Raw genomic sequence first — 20,257 nt, forward strand, 5'->3', positions numbered from 1 at the left:
AACCCGGTCCCTCCAAATGATTGTTACATCTATTTAATATAATTTTTACCGATAGATTTTTTTTGTGAATGTCCGGGAAGACGTCATCTATCCGGATTTAAATTCACCATTTTTAGAATTTATATTCTCGGTGGAATTATAGCGGATGGTTGTTTTTCAGCTATACATTGGTGTGGACGCTTTTAAAGTATAAACTATGTTCTAGAACAGAAAGGATACACAACAAATTAGTATCAGTACAAATCTAGATGTTACCAAAAGCAGTTAATTTACGTTAAACTTTTGGATATTGTTACTATTATATTACATTAGAGAACGTGGTGATGTTTCCCTTTCGTTAAACATTACTAAATGCTAAAAAGCAAGAAAATAACTTGGCCACCAAAACATAAGTTTATCTTCCAACTTGTAGTCATGCTCAACCTATTAACCCTTTTATATATGTGAAGTGTGTGTAAATAATGTACATTATTACAAGTATAATCAAGAAATACATGTGTAATTAGTGTATTAATAGTGCCCCCACCTCTCATTAACAAAATCAAGCTGTTTAACCTAACAGTTATAGTTTATTACAACAATTAAACAATCAGTAAACAAGCAGTCCTTGTTAGCTGCTACCACCTTTGTTTGCAGCTGTTGAAAGATTAATAATCAATGGACCATCAGCTTGACAAGTCAAGTTTGGTATCAAATGAGACTGAGGTTGCATCATTTCCCTATTCTGTCCTCCAACATTGTTGTAAGGGATAAAACTAGGGTTATAAAACTGAATCAAACCCGAATTTTTGATCGAAGGATTAGTATCATGCCTACTGAAACTGCTTGATGATGCTAATTTGTTAGGCTGCAACGACTCGTTATCATTAATGGCCTTAACACTTGAGCCTGCACATTGTCTAGGTTGTGTTTGGTAAAAAACTTTTGAAACAACTAACTCTCCATCTTTCTCCTCCTCATTATTACCAAGATGATATTGATGCATAACCCAATTAGTCTTCTCTGGCTTCTTTTGTCTTCCGTAGTTTGTATAAAGTACTAATATTTTCTTAAAACCTTTTAAAACTCCATCTATGAAAACTGGCCTTGTCTTTCCTGTTTTGTGCCACCTTGTCTCACCACCAACTTCGTCTGTGTGCACTTTTCTTCGTTTTCTTGTTCCCGTGGTGTATGCTTTCGATGGCCGGTGAAAGAAGTGTCGAATTTGGCCATCCTTGTTCACTCCTGCATGCATCAACCGAAAAGCTTTTTGGAAGTTCTCATTTAAGTATGTATAATGAAGATAGAAGTTATACTATAGATGTAATAAGATGGGAGTATGTATAATATATATAGATGGAAGTTACACTAATATAATATTTCAATAATTCAATAATTCAGAAACACATGAATGATTTGATTGTAATAGTTGAGAAAAAGAAAAGCAAACAAAAGAAAAGAAGTGACTTGAACATATCCTAGACAGGGAAAAAGAAGAAAAGAAAGATGATTCTTATAAATGTATATATCATCACCTGGTAATTTATCAGGATGGGTATAACAAATTCCATTTTCTCCTTCAAGGGTTGGTATAAACTTATCAATGAGAGGATGAAGCTTCTGACTCTCATGTAACACCTTTGCTTCCAAGTGTTGAAGAATTACTTGATCAGATGGATCAAACTTCACTCCAGCTGGTAATCCCGGCAGATGCTGAACTCCCACCTAATCGATTTAAGCATAGAAATTACTCATAATTTACACAAAATGAATTGACAGATTGAAAAACAGTTTTATTTAGGTTATAATGAGAAAATCCAGATAGTGGCAACGGTTCCGTTCATGAGTGTTTTTTTTTATAATTAACACACTCACGCACACATCTTGTAAACAAGATGAAGATACTGTTGGAAAAAACTTAGAGCAAAAAGAAGACACCTACATTTTTGAAGAGAGAACTTGTACTGCTATATTTCTTGTTTTCTTTTCCTCCTGTAAAACTCAAGATAAACTAGCCATTATATAGGCTTTACAAACATATTAAAACTAACTACTACTAAAACTAACCACTACTAATTAATGGGTAAATTACATGTCCATAATTTACTCCATAACTCCACTAGCCCACTACTAAACAATTCTAAAATAATATTTTTCTCTAATAATTAATCTATTGCTAAATATCAAATAATTAAATAAACAAATAATTAATAACTAAATTTAAGATTATTCCAACATTCACCCCCATAATCTTAAATTTACGAAGCACTTTCTCTTCGCCTGTGATGCACTTCTCACCACCATCAATTTTGATGCACTATCTCATCAAAAACACTTTGGAGCACTTTCTCTCCAAAAACACTTTGGAGCACTTTCTCTCCACAACTCTAAAGGAGTGGTTCTCCCTCGATCAATTGTGCCATCCTTTCTTCATCATTCTGAAATCTACAATTCTTTGCCAGATGCCCATATTTTTTGCATTTGTAGCATTGTGGCTTTCCTTTGTACCAGCAGTCTTTTTCTTCATGTCCCATCTTATGACAATGGTTGCATTGAACTTTGTTACCTGTGCCTTTTGAGGATGAACCTTTAGCTAATAGCAGTCCCTCATTTTTTCCTCCAATTTCTTCCTCCCTCATTGATCTCTTGCTTTTCTTTTCTTTTCCACCTATCATCAATTTTGATGCACTATCTCATCAAAAACACTTTGGAGCACTTTCTCTCCAAAAACACTTTGGAGCACTTTCCTCCTATCATTTCATCTTGATACTTCACTAAATATATATGGAGAAATTTTTAATGCCATTTGAAATCACACATAAATACTTAATATATATATATATATATATAAATATATGTATTTTTATAAAAGTCTCACAAGCCCTAGAACATATAGCTCTGATACCAATGTTGGAAAAAACTTAGAGCAAAAAGAAGACACCTACATTTTTGAAGAGAGAACTTGTACTGCTATATTTCTTGTTTTCTTTTCCTCCTGTAAAACTCAAGATAAACTAGCCATTATATAGGCTTTACAAACATATTAAAACTAACTACTACTAAAACTAACCACTACTAATTAATGGGTAAATTACATGTCCATAATTTACTCCATAACTCCACTAGCCCACTACTAAACAATTCTAAAATAATATTTTTCTCTAATAATTAATCTATTGCTAAATATCAAATAATTAAATAAACAAATAATTAATAACTAAATTTAAGATTATTCCAACAGATACTAGCAGACCAAGAGGCCACCGTTTATATCAACTTAAAGAAAAGTTTATGTTAATTGCCTCAGAATGAGAAGGTATTTTCATATCTGTCTTACAGAAAGTAGTTGATCAAACAAAATAAAGAAAATTACCTGATCATCTTGAAGTTGTAAGCTATGGCTACAAGAAGGACATGTCAATGTTTGAATTCTTTCCATTGTTACGATAGCCTGTTCGTCCCTGCCCGGAGATTCATTGCCCCATGCCATCTCCATTATCTGTATCTTTGGCCCATCAGAAATTATAGCTTCTCCTTAAACACCTCTGCACACGAAGCAGTATATAGATAACAAGAGTTGCAGAAAAAACAGTTAAGGAGAGTTGTTGCAATTGTTACCTACTATAAATATAGATCAGTTTTAAGCTAAGGAATGGTTATGAATATGTTGTCATTGATCAACATATTGAGAAAGTGAGGGACAGAGTTTATTCATAGGGTTAGAAATGGAGAAAAGGGAAAGGGATATTTCTAAATAAACAAACTGATTGCTTGGACGTCAAGTTTAATAAGAGTTTGTTAAAGTGTATACACATAAAATTAGAAGGTGTTGCATGAATATGTCTTCCTTCCCTGCTTTTTTCTACTTGGGTAAATAATTTAAACAGACCAGTTGTTGTGTATTTGACCCATTTAATTTAAGATCTTCCTGTTTCGAGTAAATTTTAACTACAAAAAATTGTCAACAAAATGTAAAACCTTTTACTTACTAACTTTATGTATTAATGAAGAAATGCAAATTTGCGACTAAAATCTAAATTTTATATTTAAGCACAAGTAACGAAAATTTTCGACGATTTCAATGTAAAAAAAACCTTTGTAAATACCCTATTTTGTTACCGTGTATATAATATAATATATGTTTAACAGTCTTTTTGGTCCAAGATAATATGCTGATGACATGAAACCGTTTTATTCCCAATTATTAATATTATTACGAGTTATATATACTTCGTGTCACTACGATTTTTTTAAATTTAAAGATTAATGTTTAGATTAGGGTGTTCTAATTGTCTTAGTTTTGTTATAATATCAATTAATACCTGGCTATATGCAGTTGTAAATTAACTGAACTTACAAAAAAAAATTGCATGTTACAAATATTATGTTCTTTTTCAGTTATATGTCAAGTACAAAAGTGCATAATAATAATTAAAAAGGCAATGTATTATTTAAACTAAATAGTTTAGACAAACGGGAGAGGTAGAGTGGAGATGAGGCAAGCTGAGCTGAATTCATTGGGACGTTTCACCTTGAGGAAGAGAGAGCAACCTAGAGTCTCCTTAAAGACATGCTCATTTGTACATGGATTAATGCAGGTGCGTGTATATACATGAAACAATGTAATATATACATATTAACAATATGTGAAAGTAACAAACACTCACTAGTTATACCTGCTCTCTCTCTGACTCTATCTGTAACCCTTTCCTTCACGTAGACTACTCTCCTGTACTAGACCGCGCACACGATACATGTAGCTGCTATCTCATTCTAATTCACATAGATTAGGATGGGTCATGGCTGATTATATAATCTGGTTAAAAGATTAATGATTTGCATGAGCTTCCCATGCTTTTTGACCAGCACTACAACAAATATGGTATTTTAGTTTTTTTCTTATGCTAGATCGCCCCAGAGGATGGTTGTCTTATTTGTCACTTTTGTGTAAATAATGGTCCAGATTGTCATCTCATAACATAAGTTCGTCTAGCATTTTGTTTTTTTTTTAAACATAAAACGGAACTTCGTGTACCGTTACGAGTACAGTATAAACCTCTAAAACCTAGTATCGTAAACCGTTTCATTTTTAAAAGAAATGAAAGTTAGTAAAATGGCACTTAATGAACCGTTATACTGACAATTTTATTAAAATAAAATAAAAAAACATAAACGATATATTTAAGCTAAAACATAAGTTAAAAAGCCGTTTTTCTTTTTTTTTTTAAAAAAATTTAAACGGAAGTTAAAGAATCGTTTAGAGGGTAAATGCTGATTATTATTTAAATAAAATAAATAAAATAAACGGCACACTAAGAAATATTTTTCTGTTTTTTGAAATAATAAAAAAAGTAAAACGGAAGTTGAAGAAACGTTTATGACCAAAACGTAAGACGATCCGACGTTTTACTTTAAACGCGATTTAAAGACCCGTTTTGCACAGTGAACATCAGAAACTACTGTTCTTTTCACTAGACACCGGAAATTTTTAATTTTATACAAAAATACATAAAAACACTATAATTTTTTTCCTATTTCACGGAATTAAAGCATTCGATTATATTAACAATAACAAAACACACAAATAAATTAAAATAATCAATAAAAAATCTCCCAATCCAATACATTTTTTTAGCAAACATTATTACTAAACAAATCACTAAAACAACTCATTTTTCCCCCTGGGTGCTTGAAAATCCATCGCATTTTGATACCTCGTCGACTTCCTTCTTCCTTTCTTTTTCTCAACATCTTTATCATGAATCGCGTTTGGAAAGTTAATACCCGTCGGCCAACGAAAATATCCTTTGCTCGGAATGGGTTCGAAAACACCATTGTAAACCATCGATACATTCTCTAACCTATAGATTTCTTCAACCAACGATTCATGGCTCAATTTCAAATGCGCGCAACATGCTATAACATGAGAACAAGGAATATGATACGTTTACCATTTCTCACAAGAACATAAGTACTCGGGAATCCTAACGGTATGCTTATTCCCCCCCTTTTGGTCAACTTTCCTAGTGACTACTTCAAACAACAAAGAATTTCGATCATAAACTTTAATACTATGACCCCTAGCACGCACAATGGACCGACTCAACCTCTTGCTTGCATGATTAGTAAATAATGGACCTTTAGATAATTCAGTTGCAATTTCCAAACGCCTTTCATTAAAATACTCAACCGTCTTCAAAAATAGTGTTATAACCAATGAACTAATCGGGAGCTTTCTGGCATCAAGGATTGAATTGTTCCAACTTTCCGCATGATTGGTGGTCATCATGCCAAAACGTTTCCCTCCATCATATGCTAAAGACCATTTACTTTATGGTTTATCCTCAAACCATTCCGCCGTCCTAGGCTCCACAATCTACAATTGTTTCCATAAAAAAATCAAACTTCTTCTCTTGCACCTGAGAAGCCAACTCAACTAACCTATTTTTCAATCCCTTTCTCCTATGTGCAGTAGAAAAATTTGGAGCGAGGTGTCTAATGCAAAATCTATGATGGTCAAGGGGCTCGCACCATCCTGTCTGTTGCATAGCAACAATAATCCCAGCATGTCTATCAGAAATGACACAAATCCCATGTCTCCTACCTTCCACAAATCTCCTCAATCTATCCATGAACCACCCCCAACTAGAAACATTCTCGGATTCGACAATAGCAAATGCAAGTGGAAGAGTATGATTAAACCCATCCACTGCCACAACACTCAATAGTATACCCGGATATTGACCGTATAGGTGAGTCCCATCTATATGTATGACATGCATACACTGCTCAAATCCATCAGTGCATGGTTTAAAAGCCCAGAAGAGTCTCTTGAATGTCACTTCATGTTCCAAATGTAGACATGATATACTCGTTAACTACAAAATATTACATAAATATGGAAAAACATTTAATAATAAATACGATACTAGTATAAAAAGATAGAATACCTCTAAGCTCCCACGATCTTCCATCTCATCCTCCTTAAAAACCCAATCAACCTTGATTCCCACATTAAAACATTGCAACGCTTCCATCAAAAAAGGGAGGTCTTCATATGATCCTTCCCAAGATCCATGTTCTTTGACATCTCTAATCTTTTTTCTTCCCGGTTGGTAACCAAAAATACTTTTCACCGTGGCTGTTACGTGCTAATTTTCAATGATCAGATGAAGCTCATGATCTGACTGTGTTTAGATGTCATCAATATTTAATGTGTCGTCAGAATTTGATGCATCATCAGTATTTACATATCATCAGCATCTGAAGGCAGTCTATTATGAAGATTAATTTTGTTCCTTATTTTGAGGGATGGATATCTGTTACGTTCTGAGTGATAGGAATTTATGTATTCAATTAAAGATATGTATCATTTTCTGTTAGTATTTGATAATGCATATCTTAGATTGATTTGTAGAAGCTGTGTATTATATAAACACAGTTTAGGTCATCACATAGTGATTAACTCGAGTATTGTATGACCTAGCAGCTCTCAAGAACATCAGTATTTCTTGAGAGAGTTTGTAACTGTTTTTATCAAAAATATAAAGAACTGTTATATTTTTATACTTGTTAGAAACATCTATACAATTGTATCCAACCCCCTTCAATAATTGTATTATTACTGGGCAACAATTGGTATCAGAGCGGACTGATAATTTACTATCAGAAATGATCTAAATATGTCTCTAAACAAGTATGAAAGTATCAAAATCCCCATTCTGAAAAAGACTGAATATCCAACATGGAAGGTGAAGATGCTCATGCACTTCGAAGCTACAGATCCAGACTATCTCGATGTAATTAATGATGGACCCTATAAGCCAACAAAACTGGTGCCTGCAACTCCCACTGTTGCTGAACATCTTCAGTTGAAAGAGAAGAGTGAGTGGACACCAGAAGAAAAAGTTGTTGTGCTGAAGGATGCAAAAGTAAGAAACATTTTGCATAACAGTCTTGACTATGTGATGTCAAACAGGGTTATAGCCTACAAGACTGCCAAGGAGATCTGGGATGCACTTGAGACTCAATGTCAAGGAACCATGGCCATCAAGAAGAACAGAAGGGCTATTCTAATTCAAAAATATTAATATTTTGAGGCCAAGTCTGATGAAAGTCTCACTGACATCTATGATAGGTTTCTCACTGTGCTAAACAACCTATCTTTGGTGGGAAAGGTGTACGATCTGGAAGATTCAAACACCAAGTTTCTGAGAGCTTTGAATGAAGAATGAGAGACTCAGACTTCAATCATATGACATCAATATGATTTGGAAATAGTCACTCTGGATGAAATCTATGGCATGCTGAGAACTCATGATTTGGAAGTTCAGCAAGGGAAAAAGAGGAAAAACAACAAGGGAAAATCAGTTACTCTGAAAGTGAATGCTAAAGCTTCAAAAGACAGGTCTGTTGAAGCTGCAAGGAAAAAGAACAATCTGCCAGAATCAGATACTGATGATTCATCATCAAATCCTAATGATGATACTGATTCTGAAATTGATGAGAACGTGACAGATTATGATGTCATGCAAATGGCTGCATTTCTAGTTAAGGGCTTCAAGAGGATGCAATTCAGGAAGTCTCATTAGAAAAGAAGCTTCAGGAAGAAGTTTACTGGAGGAGAAAGGAAGTCATTTGGAAGAAGAGAAGGAAATGACTCTAAAGTTGGAAAAGTCGACAGGTCAAAAATCAAGTGCTACAACTGTGATGAATGTTAGTCGCTAAACATGCGCTAATATTGCACACAAGTATACGAGTTCGCAAGTAGTATAAGATATAAATCAGATTCGATCCCACAGATACTGTATTGGTTAACTATCTAAATTACGCACCTAAGCAATAATGTATGGTTATTATTCAATGCTAAGACTATACAAATTAAGGTTGGTTAACTAATATTAACTACGAGAATTAAACACTTGAATTAATCAATATTAAACACACATGAGATCCTAACTTCATTACTACTTCATTCAATAGTTAATGTTATTAACCTTAGCATGTAATGGTGATGATATTAATCGAACAACACAAAACTGATAGTCGCCAACTTTCATTGTACGAATACCATTCTACCAAACATCCACAATTTAGATAGAAGTTGAATAGGCATCAATTATGTTGAGACCCTATATGTCTACAGAATTTGACAACATAACGATTTAAGCACAAGTTATTCATGATGATTACACAGGGCAAGTAAAACGGTTAGAGTTACCCACTAATCATGCATACAACACATGAACCTATGCTAGCATGGCAAGTTCTAAATCTCAAGATCCACTGTCGCTTCACAAGAGATTAACAGGCTATCTTACATGTTCGCAACACATATAAGACGAATAAGCACAACCTATACCAGATATCATACAATCACCACATACCAAGGTATTAAACAATTAACTAAGGAATTCCATAGTAAATCCGCTAGAATCCCATGATCACGATTAGCCCATAATAGAACTCATCGTCACCATGGGTTCATATGAAAGCATGATAATAACACAACGATATAAGGCTAAAAAATACTTAATAAATAATGAAGTACGTCACAAGAGTATTAAGGTTCAAAGCATAAAAAAAACTAGCATCCACTGTTACAACAAATTAAAAGAATCATAAGATAAACTAATGCTTCCTCTTCTTCATTGTTGTATGCTAAAACGGTCTTCTCAATCTTCTTGCTTTCGCTCTGGTTTAAGAAAACGTCTTCCCATAAGGTTTATATAAGAGTCCAGGAGTCACCGCACCAATAGAAGCCCAAACATAATTGAAAACAAATAAAACCAGAATCTGAAATTCCACACGCACGCGGCCGCTTACTCCCTCCACGCGGTAGCGTGCTATCACGCGGTCGCCTTCTCCTAGCGCGCGGTCGCGTGCTACCCTTCTGTAAAATTCTCTATTTTGCTCCTGTTTGTGTTGATTTCTCTGCTCATCACCCCTAGACTGATTCCAAGCACTTCCTTAAGCTTTATTTGATGAAAACCACCTATCTAAGCAAGTTATACCCTGAAATGCAAAAACACTAGAAAACGCGTCAAATACACAAAATACTTGAGTCCAAGATACCAATTCAAGATGTTATGAGACGCTCTAAGTGGTATAAAATGCCACTTATCACACCCCAAACTTGAATCGATGCTTGTCCTCAAGCATCACAGACTCATAGAATAAAACATGCATAAATGCAACTATATGAATGTGGTGATCCCCTCGCGATGACTAAACCAAGCAACACATGACATATCAATAAATGCAATTAGGCGACTAAGGATCAATCGAATCACGCAAGCTAACATACAACTAGAAATATGGTGTGTGCGAATGCTTAACAGATATGCTTCGAAACTAGATCAATCATCATAACTTAATTATCCTCAAGGCAATCACACGCTTATACGAAGAATATATTCTAGAAACAAAATGACTTATAACACTACAAGTTTATTGGAGTTTATTACAGATTCATGCTTTTATTCAACACATAAAACAAATGCTTATTTGATCGTGCAATGAGTGAGGTCCACAAAAGACTCATGCAATGGTACCCATTTAGCGAGCGTTAGGTTAGCGGATCCCAGACTATAAAAGCCATAGGTCACTAGGCACAAAGTCCCCTACGAACTTAATAACTCGAATACCAAAGAGCCCACTCGTGATCAATTGTGCATTAAACCATATTTTTTTTTCTTTTTTTTTCTTTTTTTTTCACACATATATTGTTTTTTAATTTCTGAGCAAGTGCGTTTCGCCCCATCTTGCTCAACCCTAGACTACTCGTGTACAATACGAGCCGGCTACTAGCCAATTGACGCCTAGCCACAACTAGCAATGAATTCTAATTTTTTATCTCCAATTTTTATCTTTTCATGTCTTTTATCATTAAGAACCTATCATGTATTCTAATTATAAGCAATAGATTAACCTCAAAAACCATCAAACCATGAAAACGATCTAGTCCTTAAGCATACTCTAAGACTTAGTGAAATTACAAGTGTTTCTAGCATGCATATCAACCTAACAAGATTCAACATCACTCTAACGCTATTACTACACTCGCATCAATATCACATATTAATCGGTAAAGCAACACAAAGGGATCATGGTAAACTCATGATTTGGAAGTTCAGCAAGGGAAAAAGAGGAAAAGCAACAAGGGAAAATCAGTTACTCTGAAAGTGAATGCTAAAGCTTCAAAAGACAGGTCTGTTGAAGCTGCAAGGAAAAAGAACAATCTGCCAGAATCAGATACTGATGATTCATCATCAAATCCTAATGATGATACTGATTCTGAAATTGATGAGAACGTGACAGATTATGATGTCATGCAAATGGCTGCATTTCTAGTTAAGGGCTTCAAGAGGATGCAATTCAGGAAGTCTCATTAGAAAAGAAGCTTCAGGAAGAAGTTTACTGGAGGAGAAAGGAAGTCATTTGGAAGAAGAGAAGGAAATGACTCTAAAGTTGGAAAAGTCGACAGGTCAAAAATCAAGTGCTACAACTGTGATGAATGTTAGTCGCTAAACATGCGCTAATATTGCACACAAGTATACGAGTTCGCAAGTAGTATAAGATATAAATCAGATTCGATCCCACAGATACTGTATTGGTTAACTATCTAAATTACGCACCTAAGCAATAATGTATGGTTATTATTCAATGCTAAGACTATACAAATTAAGGTTGGTTAACTAATATTAACTACGAGAATTAAACACTTGAATTAATCAATATTAAACACACATGAGATCCTAACTTCATTACTACTTCATTCAATAGTTAATGTTATTAACCTTAGCATGTAATGGTGATGATATTAATCGAACAACACAAAACTGATAGTCGCCAACTTTCATTGTACGAATACCATTCTACCAAACATCCACAATTTAGATAGAAGTTGAATAGGCATCAATTATGTTGAGACCCTATATGTCTACAGAATTTGACAACATAACGATTTAAGCACAAGTTATTCATGATGATTACACAGGGCAAGTAAAACGGTTAGAGTTACCCACTAATCATGCATACAACACATGAACCTATGCTAGCATGGCAAGTTCTAAATCTCAAGATCCACTGTCGCTTCACAAGAGATTAACAGGCTATCTTACATGTTCGCAACACATATAAGACGAATAAGCACAACCTATACCAGATATCATACAATCACCACATACCAAGGTATTAAACAATTAACTAAGGAATTCCATAGTAAATCCGCTAGAATCCCATGATCACGATTAGCCCATAATAGAACTCATCGTCACCATGGGTTCATATGAAAGCATGATAATAACACAACGATATAAGGCTAAAAAATACTTAATAAATAATGAAGTACGTCACAAGAGTATTAAGGTTCAAAGCATAAAAAAAACTAGCATCCACTGTTACAACAAATTAAAAGAATCATAAGATAAACTAATGCTTCCTCTTCTTCATTGTTGTATGCTAAAACGGTCTTCTCAATCTTCTTGCTTTCGCTCTGGTTTAAGAAAACGTCTTCCCATAAGGTTTATATAAGAGTCCAGGAGTCACCGCACCAATAGAAGCCCAAACATAATTGAAAACAAATAAAACCAGAATCTGAAATTCCACACGCACGCGGCCGCTTACTCCCTCCACGCGGTAGCGTGCTATCACGCGGTCGCCTTCTCCTAGCGCGCGGTCGCGTGCTACCCTTCTGTAAAATTCTCTATTTTGCTCCTGTTTGTGTTGATTTCTCTGCTCATCACCCCTAGACTGATTCCAAGCACTTCCTTAAGCTTTATTTGATGAAAACCACCTATCTAAGCAAGTTATACCCTGAAATGCAAAAACACTAGAAAACGCGTCAAATACACAAAATACTTGAGTCCAAGATACCAATTCAAGATGTTATGAGACGCTCTAAGTGGTATAAAATGCCACTTATCACACCCCAAACTTGAATCGATGCTTGTCCTCAAGCATCACAGACTCATAGAATAAAACATGCATAAATGCAACTATATGAATGTGGTGATCCCCTCGCGATGACTAAACCAAGCAACACATGACATATCAATAAATGCAATTAGGCGACTAAGGATCAATCGAATCACGCAAGCTAACATACAACTAGAAATATGGTGTGTGCGAATGCTTAACAGATATGCTTCGAAACTAGATCAATCATCATAACTTAATTATCCTCAAGGCAATCACACGCTTATACGAAGAATATATTCTAGAAACAAAATGACTTATAACACTACAAGTTTATTGGAGTTTATTACAGATTCATGCTTTTATTCAACACATAAAACAAATGCTTATTTGATCGTGCAATGAGTGAGGTCCACAAAAGACTCATGCAATGGTACCCATTTAGCGAGCGTTAGGTTAGCGGATCCCAGACTATAAAAGCCATAGGTCACTAGGCACAAAGTCCCCTACGAACTTAATAACTCGAATACCAAAGAGCCCACTCGTGATCAATTGTGCATTAAACCATATTTTTTTTTCTTTTTTTTTCTTTTTTTTTCACACATATATTGTTTTTTAATTTCTGAGCAAGTGCGTTTCGCCCCATCTTGCTCAACCCTAGACTACTCGTGTACAATACGAGCCGGCTACTAGCCAATTGACGCCTAGCCACAACTAGCAATGAATTCTAATTTTTTATCTCCAATTTTTATCTTTTCATGTCTTTTATCATTAAGAACCTATCATGTATTCTAATTATAAGCAATAGATTAACCTCAAAAACCATCAAACCATGAAAACGATCTAGTCCTTAAGCATACTCTAAGACTTAGTGAAATTACAAGTGTTTCTAGCATTGTTATTCCTAGAAGACTAACAATGAGATTTACAGAAGGGGGGTTGAATGTAAATCTCAAAACTTTTTCAAGTTTTGAGCAGTTTATAAAGTTGTGTGTTCAAGAAGAACAAGTGTGTGAATTGCTTTAAGCTAATACAGACAGATATATATTCAAGCACAAATGTAAAGAACACAACAGACCTTAAAAACTTTTCTGGTGGATTTGTTGTTCCACCAGAGATGGTATATTAGAAAATCTGTGTTCAACAATGTTGATCACAGCTGCATCCTAGTACAAACTAGATGAATTTTCTCTCAAGATATTTCTTAACAGCTCTGGAAAAATCTCTCTAATTACTAGCTTCTTCTTGGTTCATATATATTACCAAGTGTACAAGTGAAAAACAATATAAAATTACAATAGTAAAATAAGTTCTTCACTTGCTTCTTTTCCTGTTCACTCAAGTACTTTGTTGACTATTGCAACTTTTGTACAAAAGAAGAACGGCTGCTTTTTCTGTTGATCCTGAAATTCGGCTACCACATCTCAGTTTTCTCTGTCAACCCACGTGCCTCTGCTTGTAGGTACAACTACCACTTATCAACGGCTGATTAGCAGAACATCCGTTGAAGCTTTCATCCGTTGATGACTTCATCCGTTGAAGGATGTTATCCGTTGAAGCTTTCATCCGTTGATGCTCTCATCCGTTGAAGGATGTTATCCGTTGAAGCTTTCATCCGTTGATGCTCTCATCCGTTGAAGGATGTTATCCGTTGAAGCTTTAGAGACATCCGTTGAAGCTTAGCTTCTCATCCGTTGAAGGTCTTTTAAGTCATCCGTTGATACCACTTCATTTATACAAAATTACAAGGCATGAAATATTTACAATTGGCCTTCCTATCTGCATATCATCTAGTAGTCAACATGACTCATAGTTTCTCTCAACTTCTAAGAATTACAATTTTAAATACAGAGACTGAAATATGCTACAATACTAGACTTATTTCTAAGTAAAGCTACACCATCAACGGATAGCCAAAGTGGTCTTATCCGTTGAGGCTACAGACACTAAATTTCTACTTAAGTGTTTTGTTAAACATATCATCAAACTAATGCACATATATTCCTAACAATCTCCCCCTATTTATGTCTATAAGAACTGTAGGCATAAATTCAGAGTTAACTTGATGATAACAAAACACTTAACAAATATTTGAATTGAAACTAAGTAGAAATATAAAAAGTGCTGCAAAAGTGTATGTACTAGGAGGTAATTGAAGATTTACAGTATTTCCAAGGGTGCTCCTCTAGCCTGAGCAAAACATCATTTTCTTCTTTGTTCCCTGGTTTTCTTTCCTAGCCCTTTGTCATTTCCCTCAATTTGGAGTTGGAGTTTTCTGAAGAATTCAGCTTCATCTTCATCACTGATATCCAACTTAGATTGCATTTCCTTGAGAGTTTCATTGCTGGCAATCTTGAGTTGGTCTTCAAGTCTGAAAAATCTTCTGACTCCTCTGTCATCTCTAAATTCCATCAACCAATGAGGTGATTTGTGAATTTTAGTTCCCCTTTCTTGTATGAGTAAGGTTCTGGGCAAAGCATTTGGTTCCCTCCAAGTCTTCCTTATGTTGGCAATCTTGTTGAGAATTTCAGTCTTGGCTGTTCTGGTAAAGCCAGAATCCTTTTTGATGGCTGAAAAGACTCTGATCAAGGTAGAGTAGCCTTCATTTAGAATCCTGTGGAGAGGCCATGTTCTTTCCCCAGCTCCTTTATATCTGAACACTAATCTTTCTGGTAACTGTCTGTAGGCAGCTATTCCCCTTACATCCTCCAGCTCATCCAGATAGAGTTCAATGTCTGAAATTTCTTTTATGTCACAGATGTGAACATAATCATCTTTAGAAATGGGTGACTTAGGTTTAGGTTTTTGTTTTTGAGTGAATTTCTTAGAGGTTGTGGGAGGTGTAGATTTTGGTTTTCTTTTCTGTTTCTTTGGTGGTGGAAGAGTGGTTAGAAAGGTAGGCAATGTGATGTTGTCCCAATCAATAGGTTCCTCTTTTGGAATGATTGGTTCACCATGGATATTTATAGAGGGATCAGTAACAAAAGGTTCAGGTATGGAAGGTAGTGGTTTAGATGTAGATTTGGTATCTTCAGGGTTATCTTCACTCCTTCTGTGTGCCTTGGCCTTTCTTCTGTTTCCCTTCTGCCATTCCTCTCTTTCCTCCATATTTTCACCAAATATGCTCCCAAGAACCTCATCTAAGTTAGCAATCTTTTCTTCACCCCTGACTTCAATTCCTTTCATTTCTTCAACTTGGCTTGACTTTAGCTGTTTTTCAAGCTTTGCTTGTGCTCTTTTGTCAGCCTTTAATTGCTTGGCTTCTTCTTTCTTAGCTATTGAGAATTTGGGATGTCCTTGCATCACACATATGCTCTTTCCCTCTCTAATGATAATAGCTCTATTTCTCCTTACAGCCTCATCCATGGACTTTTTGAGATAGGCAATACTCCTGCCTAAGATCTTGTTCTCATCATCTTTTGAAGGAGGAAAGTCCACTTCTTTTAAAGGATTCTTTGTTGAGTCCTTATTGGATCTTTCATTGGGCTTGAGGATTATAGCTTGTAGCTCTTTGGAAGAAGCTTCTCCATCCTTAAGACTCCCTACTGGCATGAGCTCCATGTTGATTGGTTCAATCTTTGTGCTAAATTTCACAGATGTTGATTTGTTTTGTGTAGAACCAAACACCAATTGCAACCTTTCATCAATTCTCCTCCATTGTTCTTTCATTTGTATTTCAGCTGCTGCTAGCTGAATCAAATCAATTCCATCAGATTTTCCCTTGATTTGAATGATTGGAGAGGTAGTGATGGCAGGAACTAGCACTTTAGATATCTGAATCTTTGTAGAGGGCTCTCCTTCCCCTTCCCTGTTATTCTCCCCCTTTTTGTTATCATCAAGGAGAGGGGTCAAGCCTTGTGCTTTTGCCAGCTGCATTAGGAGATTGGTTTGAGATTGTTGGTTGAGAAGAAGGGTGGCCACAGAATCTTCAATTCCTTGAACTCTGTCTTCCAACTTGGCCAGCCTTTGTTCAGTAACTGATTCCTTTTTCAATCTCGAAACCAAGTCCTGCAAAGTACCATAGGGCATGACTGAATCCAATTTTTCTGAAGTGAAGGATTTCAAGTCAGCAATATCTTTCCTGAGATCATTTAGACTCATATCTTGCTTTACTTTCTGCAACTTCATGAGATGCAGTGAGTCCAGGTGAGCTTGGAGGATAGCCTTGATATTTGCATTTGAAGTGTTCTGAATGGCCTGTTGAATAGTGATGATTTGTTTGACCAGGTGGACATTGAATTCACCTGTTCTATGCTCCTTAGTCAGGGCCCATTCAGGTAGATTAGAAATGGAACTAGGGTCTTCATCTCCCCCTATGTTCATGCTTCCATCAGAAGAAATAGAGTCATCATCATCAGAATTTACTCCAAATTCCTCAGATGGCTCACCAGCTGTAGAAGGCATCCTGTTAATAGCAGCTTTATCCCTTTGAAGAGATTCTGTTGAGTGCACTAGATGTAGTGTCCTCTCTGCCTCCTCATTGCCCTGAGCAGCCAACAGTTGATAGGCTGTCACAGGATGAGTAAAAGTGTCAGCATCCAAGGAAATGTTATCAATTACAGCTTTGTAATGTTGCTGAAATTGTCTTTCCTTTTCAGCATCATCCACAATCATTGACTCATGAGCAATGGCTGGTTCCACCCTTGTATCAACTGTACCTGCTTTTCTCTCTTTTTCTCTATGTTCTTGCATCAGGGGCTCCCCCTGGCTCACACATCTCACTCCCTCACCTTCACCTTCTAAGGTGGTACTCCACTCACTGACTTTTGCCATGCTGGAAGAAATAGCATGCATTTTTGTGCTCTCAATCTCTCCTTTTGCCTGGGAGCAACCCAGCCTCTCACTCAAATTTTCACTCCCTGCCCTCAATCCTAAAAGTGATTGCACAGTATTCATGTCTTCTACACTTGGAATCATTTCAGTTGTTTGTGTAGAGACTATCAACGGATGTGGAATATCCGTTGAAGTTGAAACTGTTGTTATCAACGGATAACTGCTGTTAAGCTTATCCGTTGAAGAGCAACCACTTGTCAACGGATGAGTGATATCCATTGAAGAAGGAAAAGAAGATGAAATTGAAAGTGATATAACTGTTGAATCTGTATAGATTGATTTGATATGTGTTGATACAGATCCTTCAATTATATCTGAAAGAATTTGCGGGTGATCCAACAAATCATCTAAAAGATGATGATCACCTGTATTTGAGTGGGGCTCCTCCCTGAGTTGTAAAGAGGGAGAATCAGGAATTGATGGGAATAGCATATCCACATCCAGAGATGGTGAAGAAGCATTTGGTGATTGATGTGTAGTTATTGTGAGAGAATGGGGCTGTGACTCCACATTTATTGGAGTCACATCAAACTGAGTTTGAGAAGGCACAGAGACAGATGGATGTTTCTGTGCAGTGTGTGCACCCTGTGTAGAAGATTGGGTTCTAGCCTTCTTTCTTCTAATAAAGGCTTTTGTAGGTGAGTGTTTGGCTTTAGTGTCCCTCCCTCTTTTGTTCTGTGTTCCTGGATGGGAACTCTTTTCAATAGTAACATCCTTTTGGGAGGATGCTACTAGGGATGTGCTAGAGACCTTTTCAACCACCACAGCTTTTTGAGAAACTGGGGCTTGGCTAGCTTGGGAAGCACTCAACTCTCCTTCCTTATCCTGGGGGTTTCTTTGATGTTCACCCCTCCCCTCACCACTCACACCCTGATCACTTCCCTCAGGGTTAATGGTTGTTGTTACAACTGTTGTCTTTTGAGAAACAACAGAGGTGGTTTTCTTTGTCTTGGATTTTGAAAGTTTGGATTTGGTGACTTTGGTAGAAATCTGTTGGGGCATTGACACAGATTTCATGGCCACACTAGAAGATAAAGAAATAGAGGGGTTGGAAGAAGTAGGAGTTGTAGAAGCAATTACCTCACCTACCTGGGGTGCATTCATGATTGGTAAATATACCAATTGCACACTGCTGTTAAGATCCATTCTCTTCAAGTCTGCAAGAACTCTTTTCTCTTGTGCCCAGCACTTGAGTTTATTATTCTCATTGATTATGACTAAACCTTCAGCAACATGGTTAGCCAATAACATAAAGAATCTAGCATAATAGATGTTATTAGGTCTATTAGCTTTGTTACCTAATCTAGTACCTAATTCTAGCATCACATAGTTGCTAAAGTTAAAGTACCTATCAGAAACAAGCATATAGAACATGTTAACAAGAGATGAAGTTATGGCATCAAAATTACTAATTTTCCCAGAGAAAACCTTTATGAAGGCATCCCCAAGAAAACTCCATTCTTTCCTAAGGCCTTTTCGTCTAATACCCCCTAAATTAGCAGAGTTAAGAGAGTAACCTATGGAATCTAACATGCTGGATACATCACTATCAGTGTGTGGTGTCATGGCATTGTTCTCAGGTAATTTAAAACATGCTTGTAAGTCATCACAGTTTATACAGTGATTTTTACCTTTGAGAGTGAAGGAGATAGTCATATCCATGGAGTTGAACTCAGCAGTTGTCCAAATCTCCTCAACTACTTCACAGAAAATCGTTGGGGCTTCCAGCATTGCATAGCTAAGTTTACAGTTTTTGATGAAGTCCATCATTTTGTGATAATCTGAGTGGGCTTCATTCTTCTCTACCAGAGCTATGAAATTATTCTTCTCGTAGATGAACCCAGATTGAGACATAATCTTCACGACTGGTGCCATTGTTGTGAGTAGAAATTGCAGAGAATAACTTGAGGGTTTTGCAGAGAGAAAATGGTAAATGCTTGAAATTCTAAGAAAGCGTAAAGTAATAATGAACAATCAGAAGGGCTTATATGCTTTCAAAAAAAAAAATAAATAAAGGATTAATCAATAAATAGGTGTTAGTGAATTTCAGCCGTTTAAGAATAAACTGTAAGTATTCTAATAACTACCTTTAAAACCAATACATACAGATGTATGTATGGTATCAACGGTTAAGAAAATAGAATCAACGGCTGTGAAACACCTCAAACGTCTGATGTGACATTTCAACGGATAATGTAAATTGTCATCCGTTGAAAGGTACTTCAGCTTTATCCGTTGACGGATAAAAGTTCCAGAGATATACTTGTCTTTCAACGGATAATGAATATCCGTTGATAGAGCAATTTTGACTTTCAACGGATAGGGAACATCCGTTGATGGAATAAACTTTGTTAAAAGTCAAATTTGTTCTAGCAACTAATATATTTCAGGCTCCACATCAAATTGCAAAGAAGACATGAATTTTAAGAGTAATTAAGCATACCTAGCTCACTTACCAATCTTGTGAATGTTGATTCATCAAGTGGCTTGGTAAATATGTCAGCAATTTGTTGTTCACTTGGAACAA

General features: G+C 35.9%; 1 protein-coding gene across 2 annotated transcripts; it reads right to left on the minus strand.

The window, feature by feature from the left end:
• Positions 1-352: 352 nt before the first annotated feature.
• On the minus strand, positions 353-3,706 carry LOC141676736 (NAC domain-containing protein 73-like). Of its 2 annotated transcripts, XM_074482441.1 has the most exons (4): positions 3,598-3,703; positions 3,353-3,524; positions 1,515-1,704; positions 353-1,224 (listed from the first exon to the last, which is right to left on the minus strand). In XM_074482441.1, exons 2-4 carry the CDS (start codon positions 3,473-3,475, stop codon positions 611-613), a joined length of 927 nt encoding a protein of 308 aa, XP_074338542.1. In that variant the 5' UTR covers positions 3,476-3,524; positions 3,598-3,703; the 3' UTR covers positions 353-610. The 2 variants fall into 2 exon arrangements, with proteins under 2 accessions (XP_074338542.1, XP_074338543.1); XM_074482442.1 differs by having other exon boundaries at positions 1,515-1,692; positions 3,353-3,706.
• Positions 3,707-20,257: the final 16,551 nt, after the last annotated feature.

Source organism: Apium graveolens, chromosome 8 (genome assembly GCF_009905375.1).
Source record: "Apium graveolens cultivar Ventura chromosome 8, ASM990537v1, whole genome shotgun sequence".
Lineage (NCBI taxonomy): Eukaryota > Viridiplantae > Streptophyta > Magnoliopsida > Apiales > Apiaceae > Apium > Apium graveolens.

What these genes read in the sequence shown, in the direction of transcription:
- LOC141676736 (XM_074482441.1), bottom strand. Translation starts at nt 3,475, where the DNA reads ATGGAGATGGCATGGGGCAATGAATCTCCGGGCAGGGACGAACAGGCT. An exon ending in TACAACTTCAAGATGATCAG is followed by an intron (nt 1,705 to 3,352) that starts GTAATTTTCTTT and finishes TAAATCGATTAG; the next exon opens with GTGGGAGTTCAGCATCTGCC. An exon ending in CCATCCTGATAAATTACCAG is followed by an intron (nt 1,225 to 1,514) that starts GTGATGATATAT and finishes TGATGCATGCAG; the next exon opens with GAGTGAACAAGGATGGCCAA.